General features: G+C 40.4%; 3 protein-coding genes and 1 long non-coding RNA gene across 8 annotated transcripts in view; 2 read left to right on the forward strand and 2 right to left on the reverse strand.

Moving 5' to 3' along the window:
* hira (histone cell cycle regulator a) overlaps window positions 1–2,260 on the forward strand; it is a 27,824-nt gene extending 25,564 nt beyond the window's left edge. The window contains exons 24-25 of one of the 2 annotated variants that reach the window (XR_013283558.1): window positions 416–1,461; window positions 1,736–2,260. Coding sequence is in view for 1 of the 2 variants with exons in the window: in XM_077521669.1 (XP_077377795.1) it covers window positions 416–532 (117 nt within the window). In the remaining variant the exon portion in view is untranslated. Of the gene's footprint in view, window positions 1–415 lie in introns of both variants that reach the window. The other variant, XM_077521669.1, reaches the window with a different exon arrangement.
* Window positions 1,253–12,977, reverse strand: nudt12 (nudix (nucleoside diphosphate linked moiety X)-type motif 12). Of its 2 annotated transcripts, none has more exons than XM_077521766.1 (8): window positions 11,603–12,977; window positions 10,320–10,517; window positions 9,935–10,196; window positions 7,758–8,040; window positions 5,279–5,446; window positions 5,093–5,206; window positions 4,824–5,023; window positions 1,253–4,751 (listed from the first exon to the last, which is right to left on the reverse strand). In XM_077521766.1, exons 1-8 carry the CDS (start codon window positions 11,617–11,619, stop codon window positions 4,617–4,619), a joined length of 1,377 nt encoding a protein of 458 aa, XP_077377892.1. In that variant the 5' UTR covers window positions 11,620–12,977; the 3' UTR covers window positions 1,253–4,616. The 2 variants fall into 2 exon arrangements, with proteins under 2 accessions (XP_077377892.1, XP_077377893.1); XM_077521767.1 differs by lacking the exon at window positions 11,603–12,977 and adding an exon at window positions 11,183–11,575.
* LOC144019067 (uncharacterized) overlaps window positions 10,879–19,476 on the forward strand; it is a 27,006-nt gene continuing 18,408 nt past the window's right edge. Inside the window, exons 1-3 of the long non-coding RNA XR_013283586.1 lie at window positions 10,879–11,293; window positions 13,987–14,149; window positions 16,326–16,541. This is a non-coding gene — a long non-coding RNA (uncharacterized LOC144019067). The remainder of the gene's footprint in view (window positions 11,294–13,986; window positions 14,150–16,325; window positions 16,542–19,476) is intronic.
* slc12a2l (solute carrier family 12 member 2-like) overlaps window positions 13,870–19,476 on the reverse strand; it is a 27,147-nt gene continuing 21,540 nt past the window's right edge. For all 3 annotated transcript variants that reach the window (XM_077521668.1, XM_077521666.1, XM_077521667.1), the window contains 7 exons: window positions 18,738–18,875; window positions 18,463–18,576; window positions 16,453–16,564; window positions 16,291–16,377; window positions 15,412–15,547; window positions 15,262–15,329; window positions 13,870–14,118 (listed from right to left, as the gene is read on the reverse strand). In XM_077521668.1, the coding sequence (XP_077377794.1) occupies window positions 13,983–14,118; window positions 15,262–15,329; window positions 15,412–15,547; window positions 16,291–16,377; window positions 16,453–16,564; window positions 18,463–18,576; window positions 18,738–18,875 (791 nt within the window). In that variant the 3' untranslated portion in view covers window positions 13,870–13,982. The remainder of the gene's footprint in view (window positions 14,119–15,261; window positions 15,330–15,411; window positions 15,548–16,290; window positions 16,378–16,452; window positions 16,565–18,462; window positions 18,577–18,737; window positions 18,876–19,476) is intronic.

Raw genomic sequence — 19,476 nt, forward strand, 5'->3', positions numbered from 1 at the left:
GCCGTGTAGGATTTAGTGTCTTCTCCTTTTCACATTAAATGGGGGGAAAAAAATTCAAAATGTCTGATATAGCCGTTTAAGATTTAGGAACACAACTTTTAAGTGCAGTATTAGGCACTACTAGGACACGTAAACATTTAAAATAGAATATATATAACGTTTTTGGGAGTAAATGAGTTAAGTGAAGTACATTTTTGTCTCATCTTCATTAGTTGACAAAAATGTGTTTGCTAATTTAGTCCTAGTGGTTTTAGTCTAGTTTTAGTCCGGTTAAAAATGTGAATTGACAAAATTATTTTTAAATTATTACGATATAACACTACAATATGACTCATGTTACGTGATATGAAATTGTGATATTGTGTCACTGTGGTATGCTAACTGGTGCGTTCCCCCCCCCCAATCTTGTGTTCAGGGTTTACGCAAGCGGGAGTTGTTGCAGGAAGTCCTGCCCGTCATCGGAGAAAACCTGCGATTCCAAAGACTGTTCACAGAGTATCAGGACCAGCTGGAACAGCTGCGCAACAAATAACATGCATGCACGCGCACACACACACACACACACACACACAAATTTTTTTGAGCTCGGTTCCCCTCCTCCTCGGCTTGGACTTCCGGAACGGAGCGAGGTCCTGCTGGCGTCATTCAGCGCCACGCTAACTAACAGGTGATATAAGGAGCTTTGTTGTCTTGTCTAATCGGCGTGTCACTGGAACCTTCCTGGTCCTCGTCGTCTATGCACCAATCATGAACGTGAGCGCCACATGCTTGAACCAAAGCGATGCCTTCAAGTGTAAAAAAAAAAAAAAAAAAAAGAAAGAAAATCCACACTCCTGCCAGTCACGAGTAAGCAGAACTCTCTCAGAAATTCTTTTTAGTATTTTTTTTTTTCTTTTTCTCTGTCAACAACTCAACTGAGCAGAACCTTCTCACGATCTGGTGCATAATTAATGAACTCGTGTGCACCAGGTGTGACGGCTTCCGGAACTGGTGTGATCTTGTCCATGTAACTGGATGAATTATTTCTTACCAGGTGTGAAACAGCGGGGGGACGTGTCCGTACCAGTTGGTGTGACTGCGTCAGTCAGCGTCATGAATTATTTAATGCCAGGTGCGAATGACTCCAGACCAGGTAAAGGTGCAGCCCGTAACAAGTGTGAGTGATTTTTTTTTTTTTTTTTTTTTTTGTAAAACTTTACTAATGATTTCAAACCAGATGTGAATGGGTTCCTACTGGATGCAAATAATTCTGTTTGGTTTTTTTTGTTTTTTGCAATTTATTCACCAGATGTACCTGGTGTGAACACGTTTGTACCAGATGTGAATGATTCCATGCCAGGTGAAAACCTGTCCATGTAACTGGCATGAATTTGTCCAAACGGGTCCCTCTCAGCTGTGAACGAATGTGAATGATTTAATATCTGGTCCGAATATGTCCAATACCAAGAGTGTCCGCATCAGGTAGGAATGATTTCTTACCAGGTGTGAATCGGTCCATATCAGATTTGGATGAATTTGTAACCGGTTTGAACTAGTTCAAATCAAATACGAAGGTGTCCATATCAGCTGTGAATGTTGAGGAGTACGTGTCAGATTGCCTGATTGGAGAGATGTAAATTGTAAACCAAATATGAACTCTTCAAAATGGGTTGTAAAGGTGTTTGTGCCAGGTGTGCACACCAGGTGTGATGGTGGCCCAACTTGCGTCTCAAGCCTTTTTTTTTTTTTTTTAAAGGTCAAATAAAATCACCGCCCATCTAGGAGCAGTAGAAATAGCCATGCTTTTATTGTGAACGTCCAGCCAACTCTGTCCAGTATATCAAGTCAGGACTGGCAACCAGTCCCCCCGCCTCTCGCCTAAAGTCTCACCTGCCACCCCAATGAAAGACAAACGCTCAAAAATGGACAAAAAATATATATATATATGATGTGGCCTCCTGTTTTAGAGGAGCCAGGTCATCTCAACCTTGTCTTTGTTTTTTTGTTTTTGTGTCACTCTTCGAGTTGACTTCTGATGGGTCAGTTTAATGTGACCAGCAGCGACCCCTGCTGGTGTACTTGTGTAAATAACAAAAAAGCAACTTGACAAGACTCGTTTCTTTTATTTCTCATTTGTCTGTCTGTGTGAGTGTTTGCAGGCTGTAGCAATTGCACCAGCTTGCTTTCCTTTTTAAATGTTTGTACATTTTTTTGTATTTGGAACAAGCAGAGAACTGAAGTATTGTGTGAAAGAAAGAAATTAAACGTTTCTTTTTTGATACTTGCTGGTGCTTTTATTTTAGAATACTTTTAGAATTGGAATTTATTTTTATTTTGGAATTGCATTTTAGAATTGGAACTACAGTAATCAATAAGTTGCAGATTGACCTGTTTGTAGATTTTTTATTTTATTTATTTATTTTTTTTATCCCGTTCGTTGAAAAACTCATCGTTTTTAATGCTCAAGTCAATGTGCATAAAATTATTACCTTGGTGCCATCTTGGATCCGAGGAAGCATTTTCAAGTGAGTGTGATATCTACATATAAAAAAAAGTAAAGTAAATTTCTGGCTTTTGAGGGAATTTGCTCTTGAATTGCACTCTTCTGGTTGTTTTTACGAGTGATTTTGCAGGCAACTTCCTGTCTGCTAAGGTGTCGCTCACGTTGCGCTTAGCTACTTCCTAATTTGCCCTTGTACGTGACCGTGATGCTGCTAAAGAAGTGAGAAGTCGGGAAGGAAAGGACAAGAGATGTTGCAGGTCAGTCAGGTAAAAAAAAAAAAAAAAAAAAAAAAGGTAAGGTATTTTGGTGGGAACAAAAAGTCCTGTTTTGTCTGCTTTTATTTGAAAGTAAAAGTTTGGTCACTGACTGTTAATGTTTTTTGTTTCTTAACTCGTCAAGTAGTGGTCCTGGAGTATTTGAGGTCAAAGTTTATGGAGTAAGGTCACTGTTCAAAAGGTGTATCCGTGATAAAACGTTACGTATCCATGATAAACGATTCATGTGCGTAATAGTAATGTTTCATGTGTCAAAAAATGTGCGCCCCCCCCCCCCCTTGTGAGTACAAAACAAAATTGTGCATCTGAATTTTTCTCTTGTGAACGACGCCACTGCTGTGGATACGAATCCAGAACGTTGAATGTGGATGGCGTCACAGGTGAAACTAGTCGAGCCGCGATTCCTCCACCTGCGCATGCACCATAAAGTTATTTTTTTCGAAGATCACAAAAATGTCATACGCGCGCGGTTTGGACGGGGCTTCTCACAGCTCAAGTCAGGCGTCATCGCAGCAGCTAACGTTAATGTCAGTACCCAATTTATTATTATTTTTTAATAGTAAAATTAAATAAAATAAAAAGCGTCATTGCAGCAGGTAATGTTAACGTCAGTATCCAATTTATTTTATTTTATTCTTTTTAAATAATGAAATAAAATAAAATAAACGTCATTGCAGCAGGTAATGTTAATGTCAGTATCCAATTTAATGTATTTATTTTTTCAATAATAAAATGAAATAAAATAAAAAAGCATCATTAGAGCAGTTAACGTTAACATCAGTATCCAATTTATTTTGTTTTTTTAAATAATTAAAACGAAACAAAAAAAACGTCATCGCAGCAGGTAACGTTAACGTCAGTATCCAATTTAATTTGTCATTTTTTTAAAATAAAATGAAATAAAAACCGTCATTGCAGCAGGTAACGTTTATGTCAGTATCCAATTTAATTTTTTAAAATAATAAAATGATATAAAATAAGTCATTGCAGCAGGTAACGTTAACATCAGTATCCAATTTATTTTGTTTTTTTTTTAAATAATTAAAATGAAATAAAAAGCGTCATCGCAGCAGGTAACATTAACGTCAGTATCCAATTTATTTCAATTTTTTTAATAATAAAATAAAATAAAGCGTCATTGCACCAGGTAACGTTAACGTTCGTATCCAATTTTATTTTATTTGTTTAAATAATTAAAACGAAACAAAAGCGGCATTGCAGCAGATAATGTTAACGTCAGTATCCAATTTTATTTATTTTTTAATAATAAATTGAAATAAAATAAAAAGCTTTACTGCAGCAAGTAACGTTAACGTCAGTATCCAGTTTATTTTTTTTTATTTTTTTTTAATAATTAAAATAAGCGTCATCGCAGCAGGTAACATTAACGGCTGTACCCAATTTATTTAAAAAAAAAAAACATTTAATAATAAAATGAAAAATAAAAAGCGTCATTGCAGCAGGTAATGTTAATATCAGAATCCAATTTATATTTAATTTATATTTTTTAAATATGCATTTTTGCAATCTATTTTCTTGGTGCAGGTGGAGGAATCGTGGCTCGACTAGTTTCCCTTTTGACCTGCCTGTGATGTCATCCTAATTTTCATGTTCTGAATTTGTACCCACAGCAGTGAGTCATATCTGCGAGAAAAAAATCCACACGCAAAATTTTGATACGTATTCACAAGAGAAAAAAAATTACACACATTTTTTACGCGAACACACGAAATATTACTAAGTACGGATACGAATCATTATCATGGATACGAAACTTCATCACGGATATGCCTTCGCTTTTTTTTTTTTTTTTTTTTTAATGGATACGCCTTTTTGACAGTGATAATACTGTATAAAGTTCATAGGTTGGCAGACATGCTGATCCAGTGCCGCAAGAGCTGGTGTGCGATGGTCTGCTTGGGCGGTAGGACGAGACCTGATTGGACGGGACCGGGGCCCGGGTGAGATCCTCCGCCCAACAGCGCTTCCGCCACCTGACCCACGGAACACAAAAACAAAACCAATCAGCAAGGCAAGTTGTCAATTCGGCATTAACGTTGCCTCACCTGTTGCCGCTGAAACCATCGGGCGTCCTCGATCTCGCTGCGGTCCACGCTGACGTAGGACGTCACAGCGACGCAGTGGCAGCCAATCATGAGCTGCGAGGGCATGGGCCACGGCTGACAGGAGACGTAGCGGACGCCGCCTATCTGCACGCCACTCTCCTCACGCACCTCGCGCCGCGCCGCCGCCTCCAGCGTCTCGCCTAACATCACTTCCTGTCACTTGATGTCACTTCCTGTTTGTGTATGTGTGTGGTTGTGTGCGTGCTTACCGGGTTCTACGAAGCCGGCCAGGCAGGAGAACATTCCAGCAGGGAAGATGGTCTTCCGGCCCAGGAGGCACTGGTTGCCGTCAGGGTGGACCACCAGCATGATGACCACGGGGTCTGGTAAGGAACCGCAGCAGCAAGGTGAACACGATCGGAAAAGTATTATTATTTTTTGCAACGTGTGCTTACCAGTGCGCGGGTAGCACGTGTTGTGTATCCCCTTGTTGCTGGGGCACTGTTGCCTCCGGCAGGTCCTCTTGTGTCCGCCCTCCTCCGAGACGGTGGCGCCGCCGCACGTGGAGCAGAAAGCGTAGCGACGGTGCCACGCCAGCAGGGCGCGCGCTGGAGCCAGCACGCCTGAAACAACAACGACTGGATGCTGCTTTCAGGTGTGACATACTCAAATGGCATACAAGGCCGCGAGGACAGTAAGCAGGGCTGGACTGGCACAAAAAAAATATTTGACCCAGCCTGACTCCTGCCTAACGTGTGGTTCTGCTATTGATGTTTACTAATGATGTTTCAGTTTGCTGTCTATATTCGAAATGCCTTAACGGACTGGTCCCTCCAAATTGTGGGCCAGTCGCTTGGACTAAAATGTATGAAAAATAATAATTAAAAAGCACCGCATCGGCCCCAAAAGAGGCCGGCCCACCGGGCATCTGCCCTGTATGCCAGATGGCCAGTCCAGCACTGCCAGGGTTATTATAGTTTTGGAATTTTAATTTTAGTTAGTTTTTGTTTCATTTTGTGTTCGTTTTTAGTGTGGTTCTGTTTAGTTTTAGTTACTTAATAAACGCTTAGTTTTAGTTAGTTTCAGTATTAGTTTTTTTTTTTTTTAAGGTGTATTGTGTACAATTTTTAAAAAAACACCATGGGAGTGACGTCGTCTGAAGGTGCTTTTTTATAAGCGAAGTTCGCATTAAGTTTGCGCATGCGCGAGGGAAAGAACAAGGCTACCGACTATCCTATCAATTTGAATGGCGGAGATTAGAGTGGTGACAATCTTTGCGTAACTCTACACTTTAAAGCTTGCAAGTCAACTTCCCCGATGTCAGTAAACTACATACTATGAATATTAATAAAAAACAGCAACTTTCCAGCGGTTGAAACGTTTCCAAACCATTGGATCCAATTCATTTTCAATGACCGTTTGGTAGTTTCGCCTACCCACAATGCACCACGCCGCTACCCATAATGCACCTTAAATTCGAGATGCGCACTTCGCTTATTGGCTGCTGCTAGATGACGTCACTTCTGTGTGACACACTTTCAAATGTCCTTTTTCTGGTTAATATAGAAAAATAAATATACTTAAAATCACATTTAAAATCAACCCCAAAGGCTCATGCACTAAATTAATTACCAAAGATTAAAACAAAGGACATTTTTGCTATTAATTGGTTTTGTAAACATAAAATGTAGTTTCAGTGAGGTTTTTTTTTTTGTTTTGTTTTTTAAAAACGTTTTCGTTTTTTATTTGGTTAACGAAATTGTTTTTTTAATTTTTGTTTTTTCGTTAGTTTTAGTTAACTAAAATAACCTTGGTGACTTGACAGTGGCAGCAGTACTGCATTTTATTGAACCCAACCCACACTAACCCATCCATCAATCCATTTTCTTGACCGCTTATTCCTCACAAGGGTCGCGGAGGGTGCTAGAGCCTATCTCAGCTGGCTTTGGGCAATAGGCGGGTGACACCCTGGACTGGTTGCCAGCCAATCGCAGGGCACACATCCACACTCACAAGCACACCTAGGAACAATTCGGAGTGCCCAATTAACCTGCCATGCATGTCTTTGGAATGTGGGAGGAGACCGGAGTACCCGGAGAAGACCCACACAGGCACGGGGAGAACATGCAAACTCCACCCAGGAAGGCCGGAGCCTGGACTCAAACCCTAGTCCTCAGAACTGGGAGGCGGACATGCTAACCAGTCGTCCCGCCCCCACACAAACCCAGTTGTTTTTATTTTGAACAAATGTGATCTGCCTGGATGCAGCCAGTAGTTACGCATTAAATACAGCAGTGCAGTCATGAAAATGCATCATTTATATTTTAAAATACAGATTTACCAAGTCACAGATGAGGAGGGAGAGGAGGGGAATCTATGGCTAATTCTTCACCGCTTTTGTACTCACACAAAAGCAACGTCTAATATCAAAACATGGCTTTGGTGCCATCTGGTGGCATTCATAGACAATTACATTTTTGCATGCTTATTTTATGTTCGTGTGTTCATAATTGTGCCACTCAATGAGATGAGAAGAAAAGAATGAGAGAAGAAAGCAAGTAGACGAAAGGGAGGGGAAAGGAGAAAACGACAAAAATGAGAAGACAAGACGACGGAAAGAGGTACAAGGAGAAGGAAATGAGGAAAAGAAAAATGGACAAGGAAAAGAAGTGCAAAAGATATGCTATAAAGGGAAAACAACAGATGACAAGAAACCCATTAAAGGGTAGGAGAAGAAAAGACTAGGAGACAGAAATGAGGAGAGGAACCCAGAAAGAAATGGTGAGAAGACAGGACAGAGAAGCCAAAAGATAAGACGAGGACAAGGTGGAAAATGAAAATAAACCGACGAGATAAAAATGAGAAAGAGGGTGAGGGGAAACAAGACTGGACATAAAAGAAATAACTGGAAGAAGAAAGCGTCGCCATCCTCACCAGCGTCCTCGTCACCGAGGTTGAGCAGGTCTCGGTGCGGCGCAGTGGCAAAGGAGCACTTCCGCTCCCCATGTGGGCAGCGGCCGAGCAGTGAGGCGCCGTCCTCCTCCACGCCGCTGATGGCGAACCAGGCTGGGAGCTCCCCGGACACGCTTTCCATTCCCGTCGTGGCGCTCCTCCTCCTCTTCTTTTTCTCCACGCCCAGGAAGACCAGCACGCAGTCCGGCTTCTCCACGAGGTCTTTGACCGCCTCGTAGCCCAGTCGACACAAATGCTGCACACCCTGCGGGAAGTCCACGACGATGACGAGAAAACCCAAGTCACATTGTCAACAAAATAAAAGAAAGACAAACTCAAGTAAGTCAAGTCAAGAGCAATATAAATTGTCAAAAAAAAACAAAAAACACATCAGGTACCAAGTTAACAACTAATAACATAAAAAAAATACATGTAAAAAACGTCAAAACAGTCATACAAAAACAAGTTTAAAAAAAAATTTGAAATTTAAAACAAGAAGCAAGACAAAAACAAAATTAATCAATTTGAATCAAGAATCAAGTTGAAAACCAGGTCAAAACTATTTTTTTTTTTTAATTGTACATGAAAAGAAACATCAAATTATGAACACAATTGAATCAAAATCAAGAACCAAGTCGAAAATGAAACCATGATTTATTTAATTTTTTTTAAATAAAGTCATGAAGCAAATAATTCAAAATCAAGCACCATTTGGAATTTTTCATTTTAGTTAGTTTTTATTTCATTTTGAGTTATTTTTTTTTTAATTTAGTTATTTTTTTAAAAAGTTTTCTGGGTTGTTCTGTTAGTTTTGATTAGTTTCAGTTATTTAATAAATTCTTCGTTTTAGTTTGAGTATTAGTTTTTTTTTAATGTGTATAACTTGTGAGGAATATAAAAAAAAAAAAAAATGAAACGAGGTCATCTATTGGCTCTTACTAGATAACGTCACTTCACACTTTCAAACGTCCTTATTCATTGATTTGATTGTATTTGTCAATCAAAATATTATCAAAATAAATATTTAAAATCATCCCCAAAATTAATTACCAAAGACTAAAACGAACAACATTTTTGCTATAATTATAGTTTCAGTTAATTTTCGTTTTTTAAAACGCATTTTCGTTTTTATTTTATTTGGTTCACGAAATTGTTTTTTGAATTTTAGTTTTTAGTTTTTTCGTTAGTTTTAGTTGACTAAAATAATCTTGTCAAGGACCAAGATAAAAACAAAGTAAGAACTGTCAAAAAAAGAAAAAGTAAAAATACAAACATCAAGAATCAAATTCAAATCAAAAGCAAAGTCAAAACAATAACAAAAAAGTAAATTAAATAAAAACGAAATCAAATCCAGACCCAAGTCAGGAACAAAGTAAAAAAAAAATAAAATAATAATAAAATAAATCCATCCATTTTCTTGACCGCTTATTCCTCACAAGGGTCGCGGTGGGTGCTGGCGCCTATCTCAGTTGGCTCTGGGCAGTAGGCGGCGGACACCTGGACTGGTTGCCAGCCAATCACAGGGCACACAGAGACGAACAACCATCCACACTCACAAGCACACCGAGGGACAATTTGGAGCGCCCAATTAACCTGCCATGCATGTCTTTGGAATGTGGGAGGAGACCGGAGTACCCGGAGAAGACCCACGCGGGCACGGGGAGAACAAGCAAACTCCACCCAGGAAGGCCGGAGCCTGGACTCGAACCGGAGTCCTCAGAACTGGGAGGCAGACGTGCTAACCCAGGGGTGGCAAACTGCAGTCCTCGAGGGCCGGAGTCCTGCAGGTTTTATAGATTTCCCTACTCGAAGTGCAGCTGATTCCAATTAACAGGCTCGTTACCAGGCTTCTGCAGAGCTTGCTGATGAGCTGATCATGAATCAGCTGTGTTGAAGAAGTGAAATAACCAAAACCTGAAGGACTGCGGCCCTCGAGGACCGGATCTCGCCACCCCTGTGCTAACCACTCGGTCACCGTGCCGCTTAATAAAATAAATAACGAATTTAAAAAGTAATTTTAAAAAAATGTAATAAATACAAAACAATCAATAACCAAAACGATTAAAATCCATCTTAAAACAAGTTTTTAAAACTATTAAAAAAAAAACGTCAAACAGTCATGAGGAAGCCGAGACCCGAATGAAGAAGCGAGTTGCGACCTGCTGGTCCCGGTGCAGCATGGGGCTGAGGTCCGAGAAGAGCAAGAAGACGGTGTCGGGATGCTTCTTCCTGTCCTCCAGCCACACCGCGTCGGCGCGCTTGGCACTCAGACGGTCCAGAGGCTCGTCCCCAAAGTAGTTCTCAAAGCCCACGCCATCTTCTTCGCGCTCGCCCAGTACGACGGCGACGTCCTTGTGACCCCAAAACCTGGCCACGTCGGACGCACTCTGACCGCTACTGTTCACCCGATTCTTGTCGCACCTTGATATGAAGACATGACAAACCAGAGGCATCTTGGGGTCATTTTTTGTAAACCACAAAAAAAAAACTAGCATTTTGACAGGGTTGTGCAGACTTTTTCTGCCCACTGCAGGTTTTGTTTACCCGTGTCGGAGAAGCGTTTGAACCACTCCAAGATGTCCGTTCCTGGCGGCGAGCATGAGCGCCGTCCATCCTCTCGGGCACGTCCGGTCCAGCAGAGACGGGACGGCTGACAGCAGGGACATCACCTGACCTTCGTCGCCGCGAGACGACGCATCCAGGAACCTCGCCGCGACTTCCTCCTCATGCTCGCCGGACATCCTGCATGCAGACAATACGTTAGGTACACCATACACGCTGGATATTAGTTTTTAGATTATTTTTGTAATTATGGGATAATTTTGTTATTTTTCTTTCTGTGATTCAGAATTTTAAAATTCAATTCATTTATTTTGTATTGGCAGTGTTTTTTTGTTTGTTTGTTTTTACGAATGTATTGCATTAATATTATACACAATGTAGAAAATACCAACATGTCGCTAGTGTATGACTGTGTACCTAATCAAGTGCCCTCCAAATGATGACGTGATAGATAAATTCACGCCTCTCCTCCTTTTTCTAATTGATGCAAACAGCTGTCAATCAACGTGCTCTGGTCTCTTACGTGAGGACGTGAGTAAAACATTCATAAACGGTTTTTTGTGTGTGTGTGTGTCTGTTTTAATTATATATTACGGTCTGAAGTTCGTAGATTCGTGATCGCGATGTTACTAGCACGTTGAGGTAAGATAAAAATGTAATCATATTCTGACGTTTTGTGACTTTTCAAGGCGAAACGTTAAACTTCTCCATGTACCGTACTAAAAAGAGACTAAGCTAACTATCTCGACGTCGCCGCGTTTAGGAGCTAAAGCTAACTGCGCGTGTTAAAGCAGAATAAATATTCAATGACGGTACTAATGTTCATAATTCATAAGGAAAGTCACCTGAAACCGGCGAACAAGTTCGATGTCCGCCCTGTTGGATCGCGAGTGACGTCAGGATGAGATGCGTTCAATAGCAGTACGGACTTTTAAAGGGTTTCTAACTTCAACCAAGTACGAGGAATACTTTTCAGTTTATTTGTTGCTATTGTCCATGTTTGATTGATCATCAATGGCTGTTTAATTTATCTCGACAAATGCTACTAATATCCTTTACTTAAGAGTCAACTTGACAGTTTTACCGTTGATATATGGGATTATGCGAGTAGTTTTGAATGCATCGCGGGGAGACGGTACTGTTGGCCAGTAACCAATAATTATAGTATAATCAATGCTTTATTTTTTTCAATTAGAAACGTCAATATCTTATGAAAATACAGTATTGTTTGACGAAAATATTTAGTGGAAAAATTTGATAGTTACTGGGGAGCTGAATGCATCGTCTGTAGTGATCAGAACATAATTCACCCACGGAACGTTGGGACGGAGGGGGAGTTTGTTGGGATGAAAGGATGAAAGGATAAAAGAACAAAATGTTGGTAGGTCTGTGAGCCTCGCACAGAGTGAGTTGTTGTTGCTGTTAAACGATGAGAAGCTGATATCAATAAACCGCCGGTCTTTGGCTCCGGACTTCAACACTCTGCCTCCGACTCCCGTCACTGCTCGCTACATTGGTGACCCCGACATTCGCCTCGTTGACGTTTCCGAGGCTGAGAATTTGATCGAATTGAGCGACATGGCGAACTCCGCTGATCTCAAGTTACCGGAGTTTTGGGAGTCGGCCGCGGCGACGTGGTTTGTACAAGCTGAAGCTCAGTTTGCCATCCGTGGAATTACGGACGATTCCACGCGCTACTACCACGTCGAGGCCGCGCTCGGGAGCTCCACGGCGGCCAGAGCTACGGCGCTAGCGAACACTACCATCTCCGAGCCACGTGCTCTGGCGGAAGAAGCCGACCGCTTTTTCCTGGCCACCCAGCGGCACAACCACGAGGTCTTGGCCTCTGCACGCGCCTTCCCAGTCCCGGCGGCCGCAAGGGCACCTCGTAAGGCGAGGAGGTGCCGCGCCCCTTGCTCCTTTGTTGCGTCGGGAAACGGCGACGCCTCCACTCGGTTGCAGCTGTGAGTGGGGGCGCAGAGTGCCGGCTGCTGTTTATCATGGACACCCTCTCCAGACTCAAGTTCCTCTGTGACTCCGGCGCCCGCAGAAGCGTGTTGCCTGCCTCGGCTGAAGATGCTGCCGGGGGCGCTCACGGCCCGCACCTGTCAGCGGCCAACGATGCACCGATCCGGACCTACGGCACTACGACAGAATGTGTCTTTGGTGTGCCCTCCATCCAATACCTCGGCCACCTCATCAACGAGGACGGCGCCACCCCGCTCCCGGCAAAAGTGGAAGCTGTTGCCGCTTTTCCTCGACCCCGGACGGCCCAGGGTCTTCGGGAGTTCCTCGGGATGGTGACTTTTTGCCACAGGTTCATCCGCCTCTTCCACTTCATCCTGGAGGGCCGTGAGTTCACGGTCTTCGTCGATCACATGCCGCTCGCCTTCTCCATGTCGAAGTTGTCCGAGCCGTGGTCCGCGCGGCAACAGCGACAGTTGCCGTTCATATCTGGATACACCACGGACATCCGACATATCGCTGGCAAGGACGACGTGGTCGCGGATTGTCTGTCCAGGGCAGCCGTCAACACGATACAGCTGGGCCTCGACTTTTCCCGGATGTCGGCCGACCAGGCTTCCGACCGTGACACCCAGTCGCTTCGGGGCTCCGACACCGGGTTGCAAGTTAAACCGGCTCATGTGGACCATGTTGACCCCTTGGACCACCCCGCGCCCCCCGCCGCGGCCGCCCCCCTGGGCTGCGCCTTGTGGACCGTGTGGGGTCCCTTCCAGTTGTTCCTGCATCCCCGCCAGTTGGTGCGCGGGTCTGTTCTGGTGTTTCTGCTGTGTCCCTCCCGCCCTCGCTCCCTGGGTCATGTACCCGCAGGGGCCCGGCAGTTGCCGCCCCGTCATCCGGAGTTTGATTGTGGGTGAATTCTGGGGGGGCTTGTGTAGTGATCAGAACATAATTCACCCACGGAACGTTGGGACGGAGGGGGAGTTTGTTGGGATGAAAGGATGAAAGGATAAAAGAACAAAATGTTGGTAGGTCTGTGAGCCTCGCACAGAGTGAGTTGTTGTTGCTGTTAAACGATGAGAAGCTGATATCAATAAACCGCCGGTCTTTGGCTCCGGACTTCAACACTCTGCCTCCGACTCCCGTCACTGCTCGCTACACGTCACTAATTTAGGGTTTTTATCACTATTTAAGAATTTAATCATAAATGTTATAACAGCTACTTACTCTTATTCAAAATATTAGAGGAATATCATTTTTTTAGGTCAAAATAACATTTAAGTGTAAAGGATTAACTATAATTTTGGCTTTTCCAGGGAGTCTTAAACGCATCTCCGTTCACCCCAGATTATGAGACGTTCATTAAATTTAATATAAGCTTATTGTGTAAAACTTAGACAAGGAAGTAAGTCATATTTTTTTGTACTTCTACTTCAAAGGTTTGACAACAAGACAATGTGTACGTAATAGTTTATTTAATTAAATGTTCAACCAAGTTAAAAAAAAAAAAATGGCAACATAGGGACAAATTCCTTCTTCACATCAATACAACTTTCATTCATATAAAACAAACTGTTAGAAGTTTATTTGGTCAGTTTGTTAATGACAATTGAATAATAATTTACAAAAATATGACAAAAACACAGCACGTGACACCAAAGTAAAAGTGTGTATTTTTCAACTTTAGGAGTAGAACGTGAGGACGCTCTGGTGGTTTCCTCGCACCAGCATAATAGGAGGAAGTTCCTTGGACAGCGTTTCCAGCCAGCACATGTAGAGGGCGCTAGAAACCACGCCCTTCCTCGCCAACGGCATTGTCCTGACCAATCACAAAAGGGCATCACTTTTAGGTAAAGAAAATTACAATTACACAATCGTCAATTAATGTGTACAAACAGTATCATGCGTATTGTTTTCTATACTAAATGTAAATGTCGTGTGTATTAAAAATAAAATAAATGGCGGTCGTTGCAATCGTACAATGAAAACCATTTCTCATATTGTATCAATTTTAGAAGAATTTTCTGGAAAAAAATGTTTTATCAAGAAAAAAAATAAATTTAAATGGCTATTCTTTTAATTTAATAACCAAATTCAATAGTAATTTCATTTAGATTTTGTTTAAGCATGTTTTCTTTCAAAATTTTTCATATGTTATATCAATTTCAGAAGAATTTTCTGGAAAAAAAAATGTTTTATCAAGAAAAAATAAATTTGAAAATTACTTTTTTTTTTTTTTTTTTTTTATTTAATAACCAAATTCAATAATGTGTTCATTTAGATTTCTTTAAAGCATGTTTTCTTTCACAATTCCGAATATGTCCGAATATATATTATATCAATTTCAGAAGAATTTTCTGGGGGGAAAAAAATATATCAAGAAAAAAAATTAAATTGCTATTTTTTTTTTTTTATTTCAAACAAATTTTATAATGTTTTCATTTAGATCTTTTTTAAGCATGTTTCTTTCAAAATTTGTCAGAATATCAATTTCAGAAGAATTTTCTGGGAAAAAATGTTTTATCAAGAAAAAAGTTAAATTAGATTTTTTTAATTTTTTTTATTTAATAACCAAATTCAATAATGTTTTTATTTAGATTTTTTAAGCATGTTTTCTTTCAAAATTTATACTATCTATACTTTTTTTTTTTTTTTTTAAACAGAGTTGGGGAGTTTTTTTTAGAAGTAAAAAAAAAACAGTCAATTTATACAAAAAAATACTTAGTAATATCAAGTAATTTTTTTTCTAGGACTATTTTTTTTTTTAAGTGTACTTTATTGGACACAGCAGTTCAGAGAATTGATTGAATTTATTGAGATAGTTATTTCTAGGCAATAAGTCCAAAATCTTTCCCGCAATTTTTGCAAGAATTGTTCTTTAACTTTATTTTTTTTTAGGGAAAAAGATATTTGTTCTCGTTCGTAATTTTGATGGTCAAGTGACGAAGACTCGTTTCCTCACATGACGATGAGCTTGGCGTCGCCGGAGTGTTCCTTAAGGAGCTCGTTGAGTCGAATCTGCCGATTGCTCTGAACACAAACAAGTGGCCTACGTTGCAGTTATTACAAAACAAATGTTGCGTGCGCGCGCAGCGGACGCGCTCTGCGTCACCTTGGCCTTGTAGAGCTCCAGCTCGTTGTCGGTGATCCTCCAGGGCTGCTCGGCCTTCAGACGCTCGGCCGCCTCCTGCTCCATGTCCTCCTCCTTCAACCTGTACGACTCCACCAGGGCCTTGAACCACAACTTACTGCACACACATACACGATGTGTGAAGATGTGTGTGTGCACAGTACATTTTTTTTAAGACGATACCGATTATTGGCTGAAATAAAAAACGATTAATCTGCCAATTATTTAAAAATTTATAATGCATAAAATTAACCCATTCCCCAATTCCTTTTCAATGGGCACCACTTATGCTCAAACTTTAATTATTAAGATTCTCTGCTTAGTCCATATAAAAAATTCCTTAAGTATACAAGGTTATTGTATAGATTTATGTGTCAATAATAAAATCACTTATTTTTTTTTATTTTTTTTTTTTAACAACTGCTGTAAAGCATTTGAAGAATTTATGCCTTTGCGTAGTATTATCTCATCTGTGGCTATGTGTTCCCACAAGATTTTGTTATTTAAAGGAAAAACAATCCCGAAGTTGATGCTAACTTCCTGTTAACATTTGCTAATTCCTGTTAGCGCTAGGCTAGCAATGTTTTAAAAACGAAGCATGTTTTGTATATAAATATACAGTGGATGTAATTCTTAATGTTGTGTGTTTAGTTTTACAGTTAACTCCAACTGGGGTGTCATTAAACAGCTTAAAGGAAGCTTAGGGATAATAACAGACTACACACTTGCTATTTGCTAATGCTACGCAAGCAAAATGGTGCATTCAGGGTACGTTCACAAGGTCGGAAACTTCGATTTTCTTCGATAACGTTTTAAGGGGAAGATAATCGGCCCTGTGCGCACATGTTCATTGTAACTTACTTGTGTTTCTTGGGTTTGGTGTTGATGTCTCCTAGAACGTTGATGTCGGAGAAGTCGATGCGGAACCTGCTGAGCAGCGTCGCCATCCTACACAGACACACACACACGTCAGTGTGCGTCTTCGCCTATGAGGTATGCGAGGTGCGGGTGCGTGTGGCTGACATGCGTCTGTCATGGTCGATGCGGTTGATTTTCCCGCCGATGAAGACTCGGATGCGGCAGTCGGCCCATTTGCTTCGGTTGGTCAGCAGGTAGGGAAGCAGCAGCGTCAGCCCTACCACAACAACAACACACACATATGCACTAGGGTTGTTATTTTTATATTATTTTCATTTTGATTTCGTTTTGTTTTTTTTAAATTTAGTTAGTTTTAATTAGTTTGCACCATGGTTCTGGTAGTTTTTATTAGTTTTCGTGATTTAATAAATGCTTAGTTATAGTTTAGTTTCAGTATTAGGTTTTTTTTTTAAGTGTATATTATTTGTCCGCAATATTCAAAAAACACCATGGGAGCAACGTTAACTGAAGATGGTTTTCTATTGGCTGGTTCTAGATGACGTCACTTCTGTGGACACACTGAAATCTCCTTATTTCGGTTAATATAAAAAATAAATCTACTTAAAATCACATTTAAAATCATCCCCAATGACGCATGCATTAAATTAATTACCAATTTCTATAATTATAGTTTTGTAAACATAAAATGTAGTTTCAGTTAGTTTTTGTTTTCTTAAAAAAGCATTTTTGTTTTTATTTTTTCATTAACGCAATTGTTTGAAGTTTTTCATTTTTTCGACAGTTTTAGTTAACTAAAATAACCTTGAAACGCACACACAAAACAATATTACTAGTCATTGATGATTCCTGCCTGTGAATTGCTGCACTGAGCTATTAATAGCTCAGTTATATTCTTTGACAACTGATTTAATTGTGCCACTTTACTCTTGTAAAGAAGTTTTAATCATACGACTTCATAAGTCTTCATTTTCTTAATTCGATGCCTTTTAAAAAACTTTTTCTCAAAAAAAAAAAAACAATTACAACTTTATTTTATTCATATTTTGAACTACAAGTCTACAAAAATTTGAATATTTGTGACTATGTGACTTTTTTCCCTCTAAAAAATACCAATGCAACCCCGACACGCGTTCATTGTTACGCGGACTGTTGGATGCTGTTTTTTGTTGTTGCTTTGGACGAGAATTGTCCGTAAGTACATGTGATGTCAAGATAACAACACTCTAGATTCATTTTAGTTAATTAGGACAGTTATGAGAGATTAGAGTGCAATGAGAGTGTGTCGTGTATAGTTAGCTAATACTACATTGTTTATTTTATTTTTTAGTTTTACGACAACCTAAAGAGGGTTGTGGGAATGGTGAAGCATTCCCACGTATGTTATTGTGATTTTTATTCTCCATACTTTTTTGCCATGTCACAACTGCCACACAATACTTCTGATTTACACTGTTCAAATTTCATCTTGCTTCAAAAATTGACGCCTCCCGGGGTATATATATATATATATATATATATACACATCGTCTGGTTCCACATTACTTACAGTATTTGCACAATTTAAAGTTAAATATCAACTTTTCCCCATTCATTTTCAATGGGATAGACATTGAACTTTTTCTAAGTGTCACTTTCCACACCCACTTCCTTGCAAATATCATCATTACCAGGTGTTTGATGGCACAGTAACCAGGAGGTCATCCATTTAATAATTTTTCCCTCAATTTACTTTATAAGCAGTCCACATGCATTCAAATCTTAGCATTCAGCTTTCAGCATTCCCACGCAATTTCTCCAGAAATTGCTCTTAGTCTAGTTTGGAATGTTGTTAACTCGCTGTCTAGCTGGTAAAATGACGGAGTGAGGACAGCATAGTCGCATCAAAACATAAATTATGTTTTCTTCACGGATAACATATTTTGTAATTATTAAAAAAAAAAAAATCATATTTGAAAAAAAAAAAAAAAAAAATTCATTCAGGTAAGACTTTACTCTCATAATACTTTGTCTCCGAAAATTACAGTATATATATATGACTTTTCTCTTAAAACTGTCATTCACCAACTTGACCACTAGTTGGCACAGTCAAATGTGTCTATCTTACAGAAGTCTTGCAAAATGTCAAAAAAATAAAATAAAATAAAACAAATGGACCTCCGTCGTCAAAGAGCCACCAGACGTCGATGGTTCCTTTCCCTTGCTTCTTCTTGAACTGCTGGCTGGACTCGAGGAGGCGCTGATCACTTGCGCTTAGAGCCGATTTGCCATCTACAGGCACACAACGAGAGATGGACACGAGCAGTCTAATTTCCTCAGTAACCAAGATCAGAACTCAATTTGCGAGTATCTCGAAAAATGTCCAAGTCAGGCCATTAGGAAGTCGAGGTACCTGATGATGATGATGATGATGATAATAATGAGTTAGTCACCTCTGATGATGAGCGGGCTGCTCTGGTTGCTAACAGTCTTGGACGGACTGGAGTCGGAATCCGAGTCTTTGGTCAGAGTGACGGTCACCGAGGTGTCCTTGGTGATTGGAGGCTTCTCCTGGGAGCAGGACAGCTCGTCTGCAAGGAACACATAGAAACCACAGACGCTGGACTTTTTTTTCACAAATCAAACTAAGTAAACACTCTGAAATTGGCTTATGATGTCTGTGTGCAAGAGTCTGGCATGTCAGGAGAGATTGGAAACAACCGAGGATGTCTGTGTGGCTCTTTATTCTGCCTGGAGACACTCTAGATCGGCTGATAATGTCTTCATGAGTGTACCAGTATACGTGAGAACGGTTAAGAATGCCTGGATATGAACTCTTAGCTCATCAAATGACGTCTCCGTGACGACTCTGGGATCAACTGATGTCTATAATGGTTCTATAATGTGAGACACCCTAGATTGGCTGATAATGTCTTCATGAGTGTCTGATATACTCCAAAATCAGCCGGCGAGGTCTGTTCTGTCTGTTCTTGTGCATGACTCTGTGCTGCTGTTTTGGTTCGCAACAGATTTATAGTTGACATGACACTATCAAATGATGTCTCCATGATGACTCTGGGATCAACTGGTGATGTCTACATGGATCTATATCGTGAGACACTCTAGATCGGCTGATAATGTCTTTGAGTCTGATATACTCCAAAATTGGCCAGTGAGGTCTGTTCTTGTGCG

This window comes from Festucalex cinctus, chromosome 5 (genome assembly GCF_051991245.1).
Source record: "Festucalex cinctus isolate MCC-2025b chromosome 5, RoL_Fcin_1.0, whole genome shotgun sequence".
In the NCBI taxonomy this organism is placed as follows: Eukaryota; Metazoa; Chordata; class Actinopteri; order Syngnathiformes; family Syngnathidae; genus Festucalex; species Festucalex cinctus.